The 21,748-nt window shown below is 34.6% G+C and overlaps 1 protein-coding gene across 11 annotated transcripts in view; it reads right to left on the bottom strand.

The window, feature by feature from the left end:
• Positions 1-21,748, bottom strand: part of ZNF236 (zinc finger protein 236) — an 86,939-nt gene that overhangs the window by 22,252 nt on the left and 42,939 nt on the right. For all 11 annotated transcript variants that reach the window (XR_003255313.1, XM_026076699.1, XM_026076693.1 and 8 more), the window contains 11 exons: positions 19,717-19,861; positions 16,300-16,560; positions 15,434-15,684; positions 14,654-14,755; positions 9,560-9,711; positions 8,263-8,369; positions 8,012-8,163; positions 7,685-7,897; positions 6,903-7,182; positions 6,325-6,428; positions 608-973 (listed from right to left, as the gene is read on the bottom strand). Coding sequence is in view for 10 of the 11 variants with exons in the window: in XM_026076699.1 (XP_025932484.1) it covers positions 608-973; positions 6,325-6,428; positions 6,903-7,182; positions 7,685-7,897; positions 8,012-8,163; positions 8,263-8,369; positions 9,560-9,711; positions 14,654-14,755; positions 15,434-15,684; positions 16,300-16,560; positions 19,717-19,861 (2,133 nt within the window). In the remaining variant the exon portion in view is untranslated. The remainder of the gene's footprint in view (positions 1-607; positions 974-6,324; positions 6,429-6,902; positions 7,183-7,684; positions 7,898-8,011; positions 8,164-8,262; positions 8,370-9,559; positions 9,712-14,653; positions 14,756-15,433; positions 15,685-16,299; positions 16,561-19,716; positions 19,862-21,748) is intronic.

Raw genomic sequence — 21,748 nt, 5'->3', positions numbered from 1 at the left:
TACAGCTGAAGGCTTAGGCTCTTGACATTTAATTAACATACATAGTCATACTGATAGTTTTTTCATATCTCTCAAGTGCATTTTTTTTAGTTTTTACTCTGAACTACTCACTATGGGAAAACACACATTCAAGTAAGCATGTACATTTAAAACCTGCTCTTCATATTAATTATGTAAATAAATAGCGTAGACAAACCTTTCTTTGCTTTATAATCTAACCCTTGAGTACAAAAGAAATCTTTTGAAATGGAAGGCTTACAGAGCAACCATTTTGCTTCTGTCTCCTTTTTAAGGAAAGACAACAGGGTCTAGCTAAAAAAGTACAAGTACTCTAGCTACTTCTTATCTGTATTTTCTTCCTTCCTGTAGTGTAACACCACAGCTGAACCGGAGAGATTTTTTTTAGTTTAACTGTGACTAGTACACATTGATCTCTTCATTCTAAAAATAAATGAATTTCTATTGGTGTTACCATGCATCAAATCATGAATTCAGCAAAAACTCTTACCTGTTAAGTAGTAGTGTTTGGCATAAGTTTGAACTCTAACAGAAAGCAAAGTTCAGTAATTGATCTAAACACCAACACCAAAAAGTCATTCATTTTTACCTGACACAGAAGCAGGAAGGATAGCCTGGCCCACAAGTCCTTGTTGAAGCAAATTTTGATCAAACTGACTTGTCAAAACAGAATTGTTCATGATGAAAACATTAGAGTCTGTTGAGGATGAATTAAGAAGACTGACTGGTTGTAGTCCCTCAGCTGAAGTACGTGTGACAGGCTTCCTAACTTTCTTTGTCTCTGGTTTATAATGACACTGTATGTGGGTTTTTCTGCGCCCTGAAGTACGAAACCGTAAATCACAGTGTGGACATTTAAACGGCTTTGCTCCTGTATGCAGGCGCATGTGTACTTTTAGACTCCCTTTGGTAGAAAAGGAATTACTGCATACATGACAACTGAAGAGCTTCTGGCCTGGAAAAATTTAAAAGAGAAATAAAAATGATAAAAACCCTAAAAAAAAAAAAAAAGGAAGTGTACAACAATTTAAGTAATTATGGATTTTAAGCTAATTGAACAGAATAAATTTGAAATAACCGGCATTTTTCTTTATAATTTTGGCTGCTTTTCAAATGAATTAAGAATCTCAGTGAAGGATATCTTTTCACTTCCTCCCCCCTCCTCCCCCAGTTTTCAAAACTCAGTAGTTTGTTCCTACTGCGCTGTTAAAAACTCTCATTCCTTCTCCTCATCATCTCTCACCTTCCTGACTAACCGAGTTGCTCCAACTACACAGTTCATAAAACTGGAGATTCCGTGAAGTTTCAGCTCTTCAGAATTCGGCTCCCCTTGCTTAGTCGCTCATTTCTTCTTTAATTCAAGCAATTTTACTCTTGTTTCAGCCTTTACCTATGTAAGCCTCCTCTATAGACCAATCTATAAAGATCTCAATCCTTAACACTCCCAGCATGCTCACAGAAAACTGTCTAGCAATACCGGCTCGTACTAATGGATTGCAAAAAGGAAACCAATAATATCTATAAATTTGAGAATATTCAAAAAAAAAACTTCTGAAAGAAAAAAAAATACACAGAAGTACACAAGTCTGGCCTGCACATGTATAATTCCTCTTGCTATACTCTACCAGACTGCATAACATCTGAAAAAATCCTTTGTCTCAGATGGAATCCTGTATGCTCTACTGTTACACAAATAAAAACAGTAACTATGTAGTTCATTTCATTAACTATACATGCAATTGTACAATTCACAAAAAACATAATGTAAGTATCTGGCAGAAAACATGCCCTTGATCACTGCAGTTGAAAACCCACAGTAACTCCTGAAATTCCCAGGCCTTTCAGTATCATATTGCTTCCTAGTTAAAAAGGGGGAAAAAAAACCCAACATATTCTGGACAGCTGTCTTACCACAAAAGAATAAAACCATGATTTCTCTGTAGTTGCGATAAGCTAAGAGTAAGTGACTAAATTAACCATTTTACTTGGTAAACCTTTAGATCAACTGTTAAACAAAGCTGACTCAACTTCCACAGCAAAATGTACAACTGCGTTTTGGTGGTTAGTTATTTACAGTTGATTCTCAGGTCACAAAAACAAGTTGTGCCTGTAATTTCTGCTATTGAGTTCTGTCTTTCATTCACACAGAAAAATCTCTCAAATTCCTGAATTATAATTCAGCCTATTTCAAATCACAGATTCAGATTAAAAGGCAAACACTGATGGCATTTTTTGTTCAACAAAGCAAGTGTCTGGCAATGTTCTATTTTAGCAAATAATGGACCACAAAGAGCCTCAGAACATCATGAACCAAGGAGAAAAAGGGGAGCTGGGCTGCAGCAAAGCTGTCTACCTCATTAACAGCACCATGAAGAAAACTATCTTGCACTCCTTCCCATGAAAAAAATAACCACCACAAAATGTGAAATATTTTTTCTTCTCTAAAAGCCTAGGAAAGCAAGTAAAGGTCCCCCAAAAGAGCATGGGTTTCTCATTTTACTTCATTAAGACTCATATATATCCTTACCTATGCAGGAGACAGGTTGTATATTAACATGTATACAGCACAAGTAAACTTTAGTCCTTAGAGATGTATCAAAGGTGGTTAGGGTAGTCTTGAGGAAAGAAATGGCTTAATTTAGAAGAGCTTCAAGAGGAATGCTGGAATCTGAGTGACATGTCAGTGCACACCCCTCTCTCTCTCATCCGCCTGCGTCAATGCTGCTAAAGCAGAGAAAAACCATGTACAGAAGAACAAAGCTGAAGAGGTGACTTCCTCATCACAATTATTTATTTCTTCAAAGGGAGAAAATGCTTTTTAGGATGGAGATTTCAGATCAAAAAAAGAATGTGTGGACATAATGTGTGTTGGAAGCAAAATATACTGTTAGGTATGTTGGTAAAGATCCTAAGTAGCATCCACTGAAAAGTTTCTGGTGATACAGCCAGGAATAAAGGCATAGTTTAATGCATAGCTAAGAAAACAACATAGGAAAGAGGATTTTAAATGTAGCTAGGATCTGGGAAAGATTTTCAGAATAGATGATATACTGTTCAAGAGGAAGCTCTATCTAAACCAAAAGAGAACTAGGCTCTTGGTTGGCATAACTTAAAAAATTAGTATGGGTGTTTACAAACTAAAGCCAACACTGAACAAGGTATAAAATTAAGGACGATCATGAGACTGAAGCTTTAGAAGTTTGTAGCTTCAAAAAAAAAAAAAAGACCAGGAAGAAATTAACAAAATTAAGTAGGAAACAATGAGGAGCTAGCTCAGCATCTGAAGTCCTGTTTAAGCAGACATTAAAACATTTGATCAGTTCAAGACCTGACGTGCTTTTGTGCAAATACTAGAAATCTGAATAGAAAGAAAGACAAAAAAAAGAAGAAAAGAGATGGATGAACTAGAATGTTAAACTAAGTCAAGACAGGGATGTACTGGACACACCAGAACTTGGAGAACAGATTGTCACAGCTTGGGATGCAAAGTTATACAGGAATGACAAAAAGAATGACAAATGCCAGAGAAGCAGCATTGCTTCCTAATGAAGTCAAATTAAGTGAGCTCACTGCATCTACAAGATTACATCATACCACTGGCTACTCAGATAAAATATTAACAAAGACTGTTACACACTACAGGAATTAGAAAAGCAGTGAAGGCAGAAATATAATAACATGTGACTTTAGTTATCTACATGTATAGTACCTGCTATGTCAGGATGAGATACAAGAAATAAGTGTTTAGCCAAAGAACTCACAAAATTTGACTTAACCTTCAATGGCTTGTAAGACCTAGTTTTAAGTACTATTACAAAAAGGTCTCTCTGTAATAGTGATCACACTACAAAGTTCTTTAGAAATCTGAAAGCCAAAAACAGTGATTAGAGCAACGGTTAATTTCTGAAAGGAAACATATAATGAGAATGCTTGTTAAAATAAATTAACACCATCACCCAAACAGTAAATAATTTCAGACAGCATGGCAATTGTTAACAGACACTATACTAAATGTTCAGAAAAAACCCCACATATTGCATATTAAAAGACTTTGATCTATTAAAAACAAAACAAAACAAAACAAAACAAAAAACCCCCCAAAGCTTAAGACAGTAAAAGGATGTGACCAGAAATACAGACATATTTCAGAAGTCCAACTGAAAAAGAGAGAATAATTTCTGGAAAGTTAAGTTCATGCTGTAATACAATAAACATCCAGTGCTAATGGTGTAAAACCTACAGATTTATTTTTTTTCTCCTAACACACAAAAAAACCCCAGTCTGCTGGTTTGAAAGGTGATGATACCATAAAAGCACTCAAAAGTAAAGCTACTGTACAAAACCAGAATTAATTCTGTGCATCGGTTTTCATTACGGATGAAGTCAGTAGGTTCCCATAGAGGCAACTTTCTTTTATAGGGGAGGATCAGACGAGCTTTTCAAATTGAACTGTTATTAGGTGAATTTAAGGCAATTGCATTAAAAGACGGGAGAGGGGGGAAAAAATCACAAAGAACAAAACAAATACGACTCAACAGAAAATTGATGAGCTGTAGATGTTGCCCACAGCCTAAAACAGCCCTCTGAAAAGGGATCCAGGCTCAAATGCAGAAACTGTGCACCAGTTAGACTGATGCCCATCTGAGGTAAACTGGTGCAATTATAACAGAAAACAGTATCAAAAAAACACAAGATCAAGTGAGTTGTGTAGGGGAGAGTCAATGGGGCTTTTGTAGTGAAAAGTTACACTTCCCAAATCTATGAGAGCTCTTTGAAGGAGACCAGATTCTCGTTGACAAGAGTGTACCTGGATTTTCAGAGTTTTAAGGAGTATCTATATGAAAGGGCCTTAGAAAAACTGTCACAAGATGAAAGACCTTTCCTGGATTAAAGAAAAATAGTTATATTACAGAAAACAGTAAGAAGGAATAAATGGGCAATTTTCACAACGCTGAAAGTCACTAGGGGAGTTCTCTAGGCACCTGAGAGGACCTGAGCTTGTCAGCATTATCATAAAACATAACGTAGAGAATATGAACAACAGGTTGGAAAAATCTGCTGAGGATATTAAAATACTCACTCTAAAAAACTCTGTTTTACACTAAATAGAAATCTATAAAATAATAAAAAGCTTGGACAAAGGAGAAAAAAAAACCAATTCTCTCCTTATTCCTCACGCACAAGAACCAGAGGACGTAAAAATGAAACCATCAGATGGCACACTGAATAACAAATTCAAACAGAGGAACTTATTACTCGGGATGTACTGGAGACCCCAGTTTGGAAGGGTTCAGAAAACAATTAAACTAACGTAAAAATAGTCCATTAAAGGTATTAAGCAAAAAGATACCACCTCTAGTTCACAGAGTCCCACAAGCTGCAAACTGCTAGCAGCTGTAGGAACATGACCAAACCCTTATTTCGCTATTTTCATTTCATCTGCTACTATCCAGGACAAGATACTAGACTAGACAGAGATCTGGCTTAACAAAACAGAGTAGTACTTAGGCAACAACAGTGCTAGAAATACACCGTATACTCGAACTGGAAAGGGAACTTCCATGAGCAAAATAATGATACATTATGGCATTATAAGCTGTCTTTTTCAGCATTTTCAAAAAGAATATTTCATTCACCTTATCAAAACTGCAGCCAGTTTTAGAAATTAATAAATTCAAGATTTTCTTACAGAAGTTGAATAGTAAGAAAAAAATTATAAAATGCTAATTAGAGAGTTTTTTTGAAATTATACAAAATTGGAGTTGAAAAATATTACTAATTAAAACCAGATCTCTCTCATAGTAATACAAAAAAATTACTGCAACAACTTAAAAATCACGGAGGTTGGTTTATATTCAACTTGCATGACTAAAAGATCAAACTGTTCAAAATTTTTGTAGTCTTATTTTTCAAACTATTTAGCAGCACAGACTCAAACTTTTAGAATCTTTTAAATTTAATTTTATAAAATCCTCAAACTCCACCCTTCTTACTCAGGAAGAACATTTAGCCTTGCAATTTTGCAGAATGTTTGAAATTAAAATATTTTAGATAAATACATACTTTTTCAATGTGCTGAGACAACAGCCACTTTATAAGCCTACTGATATAGAATGTTGTTATAATACAGCTTATTCAAAATTCCATAATATGACTCGTTTAATGATGTTGTGAGTGCCAAATTTCACCTAGCATTGCCATTTCAGGTAAGAGTGAAACACACCATTCCTTGCAAAACCTTTAGCCAAAAAAGCCTGTTAAGGAAGTAACTGGGCTCTAAATACAGACGTTCAAAATTTTACTTACCTGTGTGTGTTTTAACATGACAATCTAGAGTAGATTTTACAGTGAAACTCTTCCCACATTCTTCACACTTATACGGCTTCTCTCCAGTATGGATACGAACATGCCTAATAATTCCAGAAAACATGAGTATGTGAATTTCTACTTCTGCACAAAATATCTCAGCTACTAGAATTAACTATTTTGCATCTTACTAACTTTAGAATTAGCAGAATACTTACATTTACACTGCACTAAGCAGAACTAGTAAAGGGAAGGATTTCAGAATTTACTATTTTTCAAACTGATTTTTCATGCTTTTATATGCATATCCTACTTCAAGAAATAATTCATTTATGATAAAACTTTGTAATAATTACTTTAGTAATGTAGGAAACAAGAAACATGAAAAAGCTGTTTTAGTCCTGTGTAGACTATAAATTTTCTTTGATGCATATTTTTTAAACTATTTGTAACATGAAAAGTGTATATAAATACTTGTCAAATTATAGTTTAGACAAAAAAAGGTTATATGAAACTGTTACTGCTAAGTGTCTGGTGAAGAATTTAGGAAATTAACAGAAAACTTTTCTACTCCTTACCTGACTAAATCACTGGGTTTTTTAAAGCTTTTTGGGCAGTAACTACAACAGTTAGCATATTTGGGCTCTGCTTCCAGTTCGGCTTGCTTATCCTTGATCTCACTGATTCTGTCTTTTTCTGCAGCAGACTGGACAAGAACTTTTTCTGAGACAGTGGCACTTTCCCGAGGTCTAATTTTTGCCAGTTCTGCTGTTTCTTCCTCTGTAAAAGTTATGACACCAGGCCGTGATTTTCTGGAAGTTCTTTCAGAGTTTTCATCATCATCTTCAACACATGTAACTATTAAAAAAACCAAAAAAGTCTGTTTAGTTTAATCTGTAAGCTTAAATTACAAAAATATTAGGGTTTATTATTAAACACACAGTCACTGCACGATGTGCTTGGAGTTAAATCTGTTTCAATGGTATAACCATGCACGTTTGCATATCTTTTTAAAAAAATGATGGATTTGTAATTATTGTTTTTACCATAAATTAAACACAGCTATGAGTAATTTGGGGCAAAAAAAAAAAGTATACTCTACTTTAGTGGCACACTAAAATAACTACATGGGAAAAACACACTATTACTGTCACTTTTAATACACTGGAGAAACTCTTGGAGAACCAACTTCTTTCAACAATTGAGATAAAATAGGAGTTGCAGTGGCTCTAGATACTAGACATTATCCATACTGAAAGGATAATTTATCGCATTATTGTTACAGCATTCATGTAATTCACTGAAACATTTTTACTTGTTATGTAGTAAGGACAGTAAGAGTACAAATGAAATAATTTACCTCCCCCTCCTGTTTCTGTAGCTGCTGCTACAGCTGAGGAGACCGCCTGATGTTTTTTCATATGTTTTTTGCAGTGAACAGTTGTTCGAAAGCTTTCATCACAGAATGGGCACTTGTAAGGCTTCATGCTCATGTGAGTTGCCATGTGCCTGGTAAGGCTGCCATTAGTTGTGAAGGACGTATTGCAAATGCTACAGCTGAATGCTTTAACTCCTTAAAGTAACAGGAACAAGTAAGTAGCACACAGTTTGTCTACATTTACTTATACAGGACATTCACAATACCCAAACCTGAGTTAAGCAAAATAGAGCTCATATATTCTATTACCTGTATGAGTCTTCTCATGTGATTTAAGAACTCCTGAGGAAACAAAGCCACGGCCACAAAGCTGGCATTTATAAGGCTTCTCACCGGTATGTGATCGTACATGTTGTTTCAAATGGCTGGATTTCTTAAAACCCTTATTGCAATATTCACATCTATTAAAAGAAAATTGTTGTCATTACTTGCATATAAGTAAAAACCATAAAATATTCAGGCAATTCTGTGACAGAAACTAGAAATTAAGTGTAACAGACCTATATGAACGCCTGCTTTGATCTTCATTATCCTCAAGAAAATGAGGCCGTTGGGTATGCAATTCAAGTTCTTCTTGTGATGACTGATCTTGTATCAAGCGAGTAGTCTAGAAATCAAAGAAGCTTCAAATAAATTTCAGTAACACAACACTGAAATAAAGCCACACACATAAACAAGAAAAATTTACAGCATTTATAGTTAACATAAATAATAAAAATTATACTAAAAAAATCTATTCTTTCATAAATTAATGACAAGAAATTAAGTGTTGTACAATATCTCTCTCTCTTCCAAAGTGAAAAGGAAAGCAACAAAAAGTGCAGCTACTGAATGTGAATAAACAGACAAGGTGGTGCACTTATATCCCTCCATGAATCTAGAAAAACGTGTCTCAGTTCTCTCAGATCTGACATTTGAGAGGTCATATTTAACACTAAAGAAGCCTTTCTAAACTGTATGATCCCCACATTCAGTAGCAAGATACAGAGTGGTGCCAACAGTTTTCAATACTTTTTCAATGATCTTTTTGCGCAACAACGACTACAGAGCAATACTCCAGAAGGACAGCATGTTCTAAGATTTGAAGAGAAGAAAACTCCAAAGCCTGTAGACTGTAGGCTGAAATTAGTCAAATCCTTGCAGGATCCTAAAACCCAGTTCAGTTCTCAGATTAACATTTACCCTTGCTGAAAATATAAAAAGGGTATAATTTATGCAGCTCAGTATGATAAAGGTAGCCTCAAACTACTACAGATGGTCTTCATGCTAGGTACTGTTAAGATAATAAAAAGCAGTATTTAAACTGTATTTTTAGCAATCAAACTCTTTTAAAAGTCTAACCAGATGAGTACCATGAAAGAACATCATGCATTGCAATATGCAAGCTCCATGAACGATCAATATGCATTTGCAATGTTATTTTTATTGCTTGATCATATCTATACCCATAAAACATTTGTCTAGAATTTAAGAATTAGGAAAGAAGACAGTGCAATGAAATTAGATTATTTTATAAGATTAGGTCAACTCCTAAGTTTTCGGTTTATGATTTTACTTTTTACTATTATATCCTTTCTTAAATCTAGAACATCAAAACATACAATTCTTTTTTAGAAACATACAGCCAGGTCAATTTATTTAGTCTTCCCCCCCTTGTTTTTGGTTGTTAAGCAAAAGCAATCTAGAAAAGAAATCTGAAACTGACCTGATTTCTCAGAGTTCACCTAATCACCTATGTTTACAAGAAAATCATCACTGAGCACAGAACAATGGATTCTGCCTTCCAGCAGTACTTACTACATTAATAGTGTCTGTATTTGGAACTTGAAGAAGGGCTGGTGGATGGTAACTTGTTGAAAGAGCCTGAGATTCAAGTGTGCTCGAATCCTGCAGCTGCTGCACAGCTGGAAATTGAGTCTGTTGATTGTAGCTGTCATTCACCGTAAAACCTGCCAAAAATTAAGACAGTCACAACTCCAGAAAATATGCACAATAGGACTTTGAATAACACCACACTTTTTGGAAGACTATCTTCAAATGAGATTAAGTAATATTACAACAGAGTAATACTGATTTTATACTCTTCTCTGCTGAGGGGCAAAATACACAAATGTTTCTGGCATCTACATAATATGCATAATAGGGTTACTTACCATTGGCTGGAATTCTATTGGACAATCTCCTCCACAGAACAACACTGTTTGAAGTTTCTTCAGGATGCCACAATTACCTTAGAGCCATTGAAATTTTGAATTTCTTGTATGTAAGCATGCATGTGTCAAACAGGTTGACCCATCTCCCTTTATCCACGTTGGTACCACGCTCCCTTAACTACACTGGAAGCCGATCACAAGGATGCAAAGCTCAGTGGGGAGGATGGCGGGTGAGTGGAGGAGATGACCCAATAGGAGAACTCCAGTTTCTGATAAAGTAACCCCATCTCCTACTTTGGATCTCCTCCACATATTCCCACTCTTTAGATAATAGTAGAGTAAGGCCTCTCAAAGGCAAACTGCAAAGTAAAAATAAAAATGTGTTTATTCATATTCCCAGTATAAAAACTGAAATTTGTATTTGTTTTTGTTCTTGTAAAATATCAGATCCCAATTATCTCCTTCTCTAAATGAATGAATGAAATGACAATATTGCTGATTGAGAGTCAGGAAAATATACCTCAGATTGCAGCTGTCTCTATGTTATTAGAGATGCTCTTTTACCAACCCACCTAACCCCTAATACTTCTAATACAAAAAAATTCAATGTTATGCAGAAAAAAATGAAACCGTAATTATCAGTAACTAATATAAGAGCAGCCATTTTATTATTTCTATGCAGTTTGCCTTTAATGGACAACAAGGATGAAGATTATGAAAACGGGGTAGAAATAAACCTGTATTAGATGACCATAGCATCAAAGGTCAAAAGGCAATGCTTTAAGAATGTTTTGAATTACAATATATCAAACACTGGGATATGCTTTAAGCAGAAATTTTCCCAAAAGATACTTTTCACAGCAGAAGAATACTGCTATCAATACAGGAAAAAAAAATTTGCTTATATGCTACCTCTCACATCATAGAATTAAAAGTAATAAATGTAAACAAACCCTGAAAGCATTATTAGTCAGGTTATAACTTATTCACAAAATCTAATACTGAAGCCTGAATACTAGCTTCTTCCCTAGAACTAACCAAGACTAGAAGAGAAAAAAAAAAAAAAAAAGACAAAAAGATTCAGTAAGGTAGAATTTAGATGATTGTGTGATTTAGTTATACACACAAAAAAATTTCAACTAGTGCTAGCTTTTCACGATGGCCAAAAATGTGAACCTTGCATCTCAATTATCACCTTAGTGGAATGACAAAATAAAAAAGTAGCCTGAAGAACAGCCAAACAAAGCTTTACAGTGACAAGATGGCCACTAATTACTATTTTCAAATAAAATTTAAAAGCAGCCTTATAGAAAAAAAGATATGCAAGCTACATTTGGTAAGAACACCAAAATAAACCTAGGCCCCAAGAACCTGAGAAGCAAAAGTGACACCACTTCAAGGCTCTCCATACAAGAATGGAAATAACTGTTAAACATATAAAGAAAAGGTTACCTAAAGAACTCGAACATTTTTATGTGGTACCTTTCTCACTAGCTAAGAAGAAGAAAAAAAGTTATTATACCTGTTTCACTTCACAGTGTTTTAGTAATAGCAGTTATTGAAATCCTGAAAAATTTTCCAGGAACAATCCTGGAACAAAGTGCTCAAGACAAAAAGTTCTGAATTTAGAGATATTTTTGGGCAAAGTGAAGAATGAAATACTACTTCTGAAAGCAGTTCTGGAATAAAAACAAACCAAAGCTGTAACAAGAAAATATATGATGCATTCTTATTCTGCTCAGTACCTGGTATGAAGGTCAAATTCCACTCAAAACTTTAAATAGATCTGACATCTCTGAGTATGCTAAAGGCTGGCTGAAGCCAGCATCATCCTATTTTGACAGAACAGCATTGAAAAAACAGAAATTCAGTCTGAAAAACAGACAGAAATAAAATTCAGATCCTTCAGTTCCTGGTCTTGCTCTTCCTCCCCTGTATATCGTTTCCTAGAAACTTAGTCTTCTTTAGACAGGCAAAGAACAGAAAACATCTTAAGCTCTGTGTAGTAGGAGGGATCTTTTACTAAAAAGTCCTCTAAACTTGGGATGAGCTTTCATATTATTTCAATATAAGTACTCATATGCAATGCTTGTTTTTCTTGGCCTGAGGAAATCACCCAAGCTATTCTCTTCTACATTGGCATAACTTACTGAAAAGAGTAGAACACTCCAGGATCAGTTCACTAGCAGAGATGCCTTGCATGTAGGAACCATAAACCAATAGTATGGTAGTTCCCAGAAAATACAGTATTTTGGTTTTTAGTCACAACCTAAAGTCTTCATTTTCCAAACTGACATTACAAACATACCTACATGCATCTGAGCATCTCTGTGGAGACCAGAGACTAGCAATTAAATGTTCTGTATGTTTGCTTCCCACAGAACGTCTGGAACCAGCTCCACAGTAATCACTAGAATCAATGTGTAAACAGTTACTGAAAGAATCAGAATTTAAGTCCTGAGATTACAAATCAAGTTTGTAAGAAAGCAAAAGAGCAGTCTGTTGGCAAGGATATATTCATATGGGTTACAGAATTGTATCGTATTTGAAATTCTTGTAGGTTTTCAAGACTACTCCCACATCATTATCTCAATTATCAACATCCAACCACGCTTACAGGGAGATTTTTAAAGAAAGAAATGGTGACATAATTTATATGAAAATACGTCTGATGTCAGATGATGCTCAATAAACCAAAGCCCTTTTTTGATAAAAGATTCATTTGGTTGTTCTGACCTCATTAAAAGGTCAAATGAAGAGGCATGAATATGTAAAACTATCAAGAACACTGAAATGCCTTTTCTCTCAATGTCTTCAAAACTACCTAAAATGAATGATAGATTATGATACAGTAGCACCCTCATGCGATCCATACTTCTTTACAAACTTGAAGCATACCAAAAGGAAAATTCATCCAAACAAAACAGAAATTCTCTTAAAAATATTACTGCCATACCTGACCAAATAAACATGTAAAGTTTTCACAGGTCTGTGCAGACCTAGAAATCAGCATCTTTTGTCTGGATATGATTTTTTTTTCCTTAAAAAAACAACAACAAAAAACCCAACCCTCCAGTGTTGTTTTATTAATGAAGTTAAACACTGAGCCAAAATATTTTTGTAAAAATACAGCCTACAAGTATCAAGAAAAAAAAGATACAAWATCTGGGTCTTGAATGTCCTGCCTAGCTGCCAAGAAAAAGAAATTAGGAGCATGAAGCACAGATGCAGACATAGGGAGAGGGTCGACCAATTTAACGCATGCATCCGCGCATATGCTTACCTACCTGAAATTCAAAAATTTTGAAGGGCTCCAGGATCTTCAAGGAAACTTCAAAGAGTTGGGAATCTGTGGATGAGATTCCAAGTAGAATAGGAGAAGTCTTATACAAAAAAAGTCTCATATGAAAAAAAAGTTCTGGTTCTCTGTACCAATTTTATAATGTATCGATGAGCAGCCTAAATTTCTCTGATGATGAAAAATTGTTTCTGTAAGATCTACAGGAGTCTTTATTTTCCCTGAAGAAAGCACTTAGTATTCATTATTTTGTTAATGAAAAAATGCACATGCAAAGAAACTGAAGTCTAAATAAGATAACAAAACAAAGGTTACAATTTGAAAACAGCCATAAAAAACAAAACCACCACCACCATACTGAGAGTAAAAGTTTGCACTTTTTTCTGTAGTGTCTTCTCATCCATTTGGAAAACTGTAAAAGGCAACCAACAAAAGTTAGTGTTTTAAATGGGGACCACAGTGTTTTAAATAGGGACCTGGTTCAGTTTTGTTTAATGAAAGTTGAGACATTGATTTCTTTTCTCAGTTACGTACAAAGCAGCACAATCTAGAAGATTAAAATCAGCAACAAATTACACTATTTCTTCACAGTATCATACAAATTAGCACAGTCAATTACATTTTTACAAAAGGCGATAACTAAGCAAATTAAAAACAGAGAGAAGTTTAGTCAACAACTGGACAGAATAACAATTACTGAGTATTAGCTATAAAGATACAAAACTTCTTTGCTAGAATCTGAAACAAGGAGGAAACAACTAACCGGTCAGTATGCTTCCTTAAAAAACAACCCCCCAAAAAACCAAAAATCCCAAACAGTGAAACAGCACACACTAGCTTCCTATCAAGTAAACAACTTAAAGAATCCTACAGGGCACAGCAAGGGAAGGCAGTCATTTCTTCACTTTCTCTTCAAGCTAGATAAGCATCCCTTCCACATATTTCTGAGTATTTTATAGGCCAAATAAAAAAAAGTTTCCAATTGTTTCTAATACCTTGTTAGTTATGTAGCTTTGTAAAATATAGAAAAAACTGCTGTGGTTAGGTGAAAGTATGAATCGCGACAGCTACTCAGTCAAATCTATGACTCTCTCTCTGATTATCTCAGGATATTATGCAGATATATTTAAGGGAGAAGTTGTGTGGACTGCCTACTATTATAGCAACTTCAAAAAGAATTGAGAGAAGAATATAAAATGCATGACTATAAACCCCAAATTGTAATGACTAAACATCAGCAAAACCTAATAATTAAGCAGGCAAAATACTCTTCTACCAGATATAATTTCATAATAGTAATTTAAGATAAAGTCTTCACAAGTTCTCTTTGCATTGTAGTTGTATTGCTTTCTGCAAGTCCAGTTTTGAAATGCTTTATGATAGCAATGCTGTAGAACGAAATTTATAAAGATCACTTTAAAAGCTTTATTAACTACTAACCTTGTGATAAACCTTGTTGATCAAATGACTGCTGTGTTATAGCTTGTTGTTCAAATTGAGTGATGTTTTCCTGTAAAGCATGCTGGGATGTCACAAACCTATCTGAAAGACATTGGGGGGGTGGGGGGAGCAAAAAAAGAAGATGTAATTAACTGGATAATTCACAGTTATTCCCAAAGAGTCACATTTTATAGTCATCTGAATTTTCATTACATTAAAAATAAATAAAAAATGATTAGTTGAACAGGTAATCCTACATATTTTAAATCCTTGCTTACTGTAGGCTTTGTTTATATTCCTCTGCAATGGTTACTAATTAATTATAACAAGAAAAAGACCAAATAAACAAAAGGGAAACACTTCATTCCACTATTATTAACAGAATAAATTAATAAAATATTTTTGTATTCTCCCACTTTGAAACACAGACATAACTTCCTAAATAACACTGCTTTACAGTCTACTTATTAATAATGGAGGTGATGAGGAAAAGTTTTGTGCACATCGCATTATTTTCCATATATTTAGAATATCTTTAGGAGTTCTGTTAAATAAAAGGATTTTTTTTAACATTATACCATTTATTTTTATTGTTTTAACACTTCTTTCATTCATTAGTGTGTAAGTAAGTCATAGGTATATTCAGCAGTGAACTATTCCATGTGTTTTTCCAGTTACTTACATGCATTGTCTTGAAACCATCATTGAAATTTGTAAAGAAAAAGTTGAGAAATTGTGAACTTATCTCTTTATAAACATTGCCATGTTCTGAATACTTACCTTCATCTTGCTCTAACGGCTGATCAGCCAATTGTTGTTCTAGTCCCGTTTCTTCTGTGCCTACTACTGGCTGCTGGTCTAACTCTAAAATAGCCTGCTGATCTGTTGTAACAGCTTCTGACTGCTGCAGCTCATCACTTTCAATCTCTACTTGCATCTGTGTAGAAACATGAATGCTCTGCTGATCTACTGTGGAATCATCTATTGAAGCAGCTTGCTGATGCTGCTGAAGTTGCTGTGCAAGTTCATACCTGCAAAGCAAGGTAAGAAAGAAGATCATTCCAAGGCTTCAATTAGGCACTCTTGTAACTATTTATACAAGAGAATTTTTATTTTTATTAAACAGTGTTACTTAGCATACCTTCAGATCTAGCTAAGTATTTCCTAACCATAAATAAATATCCTTGTTCAGTTATTAATATTTACTACAGAGAATCTCCATTCCAAGCCCATAAACTTAAATGACAAGGTACTTACTTAGTCTTTCTTCACTTTAGTTTATCTCTAATACATTAGTAGAAAATAATTGCTTTTGAGAACATTGATTAGATGGAGTCAAGTTCAACAAATTACTGTATCATTGGAAGTAAAGTAATTGTTCTCTCAGAAAGAAAACTCATTCAACTTTGTTTTTTGTCATCATGGCCTGACATGGCCAATATAGTTTAAACTCTCTTGCAAGCCAGACTCTTAAGCTCTATATACCAATAAACATACACAAAATTAATTGAACTGGAGATTCAGAGTAATAAAAAGAACAAAGCACAGTTCTTAAAAATACTTTGAAAGAGACCTTTTTTTTTTTTTTTAAACAGGAAGGACTACTGAAAAATGCCAAAGGATTAAAATAAAAATTGTATACCTACCTATGGGTCTTCATGTGTTTTTTACAGTTTAGTGATGTTTTGAATGTTTTTTGACAATACGGACACATATACGGTCGAAGGTCATTATGGATACCCATATGTCGCCTAAGGCTACCACCAGTAGTGAAGGCCCCGTTGCATATAAGACACTTGAAAGCTTTCAATCCAGTGTGTGTTCTAATATGTGCTTTCAGCACTCCAGCCGACACAAAACCTCTTCCACACTGAGAGCATTTAAATGGCTTTTCACCAGTATGTGACCTTTTAAAGAGAAAACAGAATTTAAAGCAGATTAACAATTTTATTCCAAAAATTATTTAAAAACTGAGTTTTAAAATGAGCAAAATAAACCAAACAAAGGTAACTTCTTTATGGATGGAACATGCCTCAATTAGCAAAAGCTGGAAATTGAAAGCTTTAATAAATTATACATGCACATGTCTTGCATGTCATCATTGGCAGGGCTAGAAGCAATGACTACTAATGCTGTCTGACAGTTTTCATTATGTTCTGCAGTCTGACCTCATTTGCTGGTCAGACTTTGACAGAATTACCCCATTTGGGTTGAATTTTTCTATGTCAGATGTCTTCTTCAGACTGAGGTATTATCATCTATATATTTTGTTAATTTCAGCTAAAACAATTCATCCACGTCCACAAAAGTTCAGAAAAAAATATATTGCTCTGCTCGTATTAAATACTAGTCTGGCAATCTCCTAAGAAAAATCTCTGACATCTTTATAGTTTGGAGAAATGACTTGATTTCAGCAACAGGGAAGGCTTTTGTGTCTGTGATACATCTTCTGTGACTTTTTAGTGAGTAAGTTTTAAGTCTAAATAAATTCAACTTGTACCTAATTTTCTAGAACCTAATGTTTAACAACAAAGCTCTTGGAGAGGACTCTGCCCATCCTGAATACCCCTGAATAAGAGCCAGTATAACCAGTACTTTAGACTGCTACATGAAAAGAGTATTCAGGTAGAGAAACTCTCTTATCTGTACTCTAACTCCACTTTTCCCAAATCTTTCCTTCAGGAGGTGTTAGAAGAATTTCCCCTTAGAACTACACTGGAATATAAAACAAACTGTAGGACAGTTAGGAAAAAGGGAGCAGAGTGCAATGAGAATTTTATGAGCTACAACTGTATAATCCCAGAAGTGAGAAACAGAAGGCAGTTAGGGTAAATGTTAGAAAATGGAAGATAAGGGCAGTAGGATATAGTAAAATAAGCATTTGGAATCGGGAAAAGTTAGGGATGGGTTAAGACTACAACAGCCTTAGAAGTGTATGACCACCACATCAGCTACTATAACAAAGAGTCTGCGACAGATACCAAATTACTACTCCATTACCAATAAATATCTATGGAATTAATGGTAGAGTAACCCATCCCTTCCTTGGTGTGCCTGTGGGAGAAGAATCTGACATACTGTTCAGTCACTGCTCTGTCAACAGTATAAATTCTCCTGTTTTGCAGAGGAACACAAGCTTTCTAAACAATGATCAGCACCATTTCACGAAGGCAGACTGACAATACAAGTTTAAGGTCTTGTAATTTAGGTATAGCAATGCCTGTACTTACAAAGAAAGAAGAATATGGAAAAAGGGAAAGTTGCTCTAATTCCTCTATGGCCATAACAAAGCTAAGCTAAGCTTCACCCACTAAGTACTCTGTTACAAATATCAGTGAGAAGAAAGCATGAGTGGCTCCCCCCTCACATCTTTGTACTTCAGTTTGGGAGAAAAAAAATGAAGATGCACAAAATAATTAATGAGGCACTTAAAGTCAACTCATTTTGAGCTGAAGTACATGTATAACCAACAGTAGAATGAATTTAAGCACAGGCATTTGAAGAACAGGTAATTTTCAAACACAAAATGTATTCTTACAAAAAAAATACATGAGTATTCAGTACATGAAAAGTAAATTAACTAATAAGCAATCTATGTTGTACGTAATTAGAATACTTACAATTTCTATTCAAAGAATCCTGACAAAACCACAAATAAAAAGCAAAATGAACTAGTAAATAAGTCGACTACACTTCTCTAACACAAATGAAAGATGCAAAAACTATGAATCTATGTAAAACTCTAAATTACATAACTGTTTTAGTAAAATGTGCATAAAAATTAGGCTAAATATAAGCTAAATAAGACCCTCTTTAGGCTAAAAAAAAAAAAGCCCTCTATCTGCAACTAACATTTTAACAGTAACTAAACAGTGAAAATTATGCTAAGAAAATAAAGAGAAAAGCGTAAAACAAGATTAAAATCAATTTTAGTCAATTTCAATCAATTTTAGTTAAGTCAAGGACAACGATGAAGGTGGTAATGATGCAAATCAGCAACATTTACTAATTTAAAATTATTTTGATTTAAGAGAGTCCAACTTGATTGTATCTGCAAAGGATAGTGAAAAATCTAGATAGGGTATTACAAAAAGCAAAACATATTGCAAGGCTTTCCCGCTTCTGATTAGTCAGCATATAGAAACCAAGAACTGCTTCAAGCCCATTTGAGAATCTCCACCAATACAGAACTCAATTTGTAAGGGAAACATGAGATATTCACTATAATTTGAATTAGAGATGGAAGAAAGTGGTACAGAGCTTACATTGCAGAAACAAGCAGGTAGCAGTATAAAATCTTTCCTTGAATCCTGGTAATCATGAAGTTTTCCCATATTTTCTCTTCCAGTCATGCATAGTATACAAAGCAGGGAGCAATGTTTGATAACTAGTGAATTTCAAAGCTCACAGCCTCAAAAACTTTTGACAAGGCTCTGAGCAAGCTGATCTAACTTTGAAGCTAGCCTTGCTTTTGAGGAGGAGGTTAGACTAGTTACTTCTACTGGTTCCCTCCAAACTAAGTTCTTCTGTGACTCTGATCTTGTGACTTTAAAATACACCCACTACATGGCACTTGAACTGAGCTTCAGGCAACAAAATGATGCACAAAATTGTTTGCTCTGATTATGGCTTAAGCTTAATTGTTTCAGGTTTAGTATGTAGAAAACAGCACACAAAATGACAAGTTTAATCTCCTTTTCAAATAACAGCAGTTACACACAAAGCAGATTGTCTGGAGTACGCAATTACACAATTACTACAAGAATTTGCAAGGCACTACATGCACTTTTCCATATGTAGTTCAGGGGAAAAAATGCCGTGAGTGTTAATAGGCTACACTGCACATTAAACATCACCATTTGTACCTCTAGGACTGTGCATGTGTACAAGTTAGTCCAAAATTTCTTTGAACTTTACCAGAAAAATTAGTATCACTGCTTCCGTAGTTAAAGGCAGTAAAATAAGAAACACAAAGTCTCTTCAATGAATGCTATACAAGTTTCATGCTTTTCCATAAGATTCGTTATTGCATGCATTTCCTTCCTCCTGTGTATTTACTTTACCTGATGTGTTGTTTAAGATGACAAGATTTTTTATACGCTCGATGGCAGTAAAAACATTTGTATGGTCTGTCTGCATCATTCACAAAATTATTATTAAAATAATTTTGGAAGAATTGGCTATTCCTTGGGATTGGCTGGATAAGACCTGCACATATAAACACACAAAAAAGGAAAACTGGTAAAGTTACTCAAAAGTTGCAGTAGTCTGAAGAGCTATTATTTGAAAAAAAATTGTATTTTAAGTGACTAAACTCTTAAGTATGCAATAGTGTAAAGAAACTGAGCATCTTTTCAGCACCTATTTAAAATTAGGCATGCATCTATTTAGCAAAATACATGCTATATTGCACATGCTATCCACTTCAGTGTTTGGTTTTTTTTATTCATTACAGTCCACCTCATTACATTAGGCTGCACAGATGTTTGAAATAGACATTAAATTTAAACAGAGTTGACAGTTGCTAATTCACTGCTCATTAGGTAACGTTTCACTCCTGCCTCAATTTTAACCAAATGACATTTAATTAATGTATGCCAGTTACATATGATAACTTKATGAATATTTAATTTGCATTTTGCGTGAGAAATACAGATCACCATGAGATATATATACCTGCCTTTTACCAAAAAAAGAAGTCCATTAAAAAATTGTTATGCTTGAAAAACATCTACCTTTACTAATCCCATCAGTCTTGCTATATGTCTGGGTACCTCCAAAAATTTATTGGGGGGGGGGGGGAAGACTTGAACAGATGCCGTTTATACACTGGAACCTGAAATCAGTCAATTCTAACTCTGGAAAATCAGATGAGAGTTCCTGCTACTAAATGTGCAACTGCTAATCTAAGTGTCTCTGGAGCTGCCAACAGAAACACCTCATCTCAAAAGCTGTGACATGAATGGGGAGGGCAGCAGATTTGTCAAGTGAGCAGATTCATCATCATTCACACATCTTTAAACCCAAAAGTACTGATCATAATACTAACATACAATAAATGAGTGAATGACACAAAGTTTCTGCTAAGAATCAAAAGATCTCCTTATACTACTAAATAGCCTTTTATGTCATCTTTTCATTCTTCAAACTCTTCATCTAACAGTCTAAGTTCCACGTTCTGTTCAGAAAGGTAAGTACAAAGAGTTACTGTTGACTTCCAAATGTAACTGAAAAGAACAGAAGACAAGGAGAGGCAAGTTCTCTCCATTTTGACTAGAGATGGCAACAAAAATATAGAACAGATTTCTCCGTCTCAGACTTGAAAAAGATGTGGGTGTGTATATATACACTTATATACACACACAAAAAGTTCCTTCACTTCCCCCAACTGACTCAGTTGGTCTAGTAAAAACATTTTCTCTTCCAAAAAACCCCCTTGCTTTCTAAATTTCTTCCAGCATTCCTTTGTGATGATAATTAGAAGAAGTCTATAGGAGACGACATCGGTCTTCCAAATCAGAATAGGACTCCATATGACAAATCTACTCTCAGTTATTTCTGAATCTTATAATTCAGTAAACTCTTAGAATGAATGACAGCAGACTAATTCATATGGATATCCCAGCTTACAGTGGTTCTGGTTTGCAGAAACACTGCAAAACAGTGGTTCTATCCTCAGTCTATCCTACTATATCTGTCCTCAATCAATGAAAACTTTTGTGCACTTGGACAGCTTGAACATATGCACAAATATCTGGAAAACAATTAATTTGCAGTAGCGCATACAAAAACTACAGCAACGTACATGATAATGAAAAAAAGAAATTCAAATCAAAACTGGCACCAACACCATTCTAATCATCACAATGAGCTAATATTTAGAAAAGTAATGGCAACCCCTAAAACAAAACACATCCAAATGAGATACTCAACCTGTTCAACTCAATTATTGAAGCATTTTTTTTTAATTGTTAGGACAGTTAAAGGTGGCTCTACCCTAGATGTAGCAAGTCAGTGAAATAATTTTGAGTGGGATCTTTCTACAAAAAGGTATTTTTTCTGATGTCAATTCAGTCTTTGGAACTATAGTAAATG

The sequence above is a fragment of the Apteryx rowi genome, unplaced genomic scaffold (genome assembly GCF_003343035.1).
Source record: "Apteryx rowi isolate R43461 unplaced genomic scaffold, aptRow1 scaffold_437, whole genome shotgun sequence".
NCBI classification, from domain to species: domain Eukaryota; kingdom Metazoa; phylum Chordata; class Aves; order Apterygiformes; family Apterygidae; genus Apteryx; species Apteryx rowi.
This window is presented reverse-complemented; position numbering and strand designations above follow the sequence as displayed.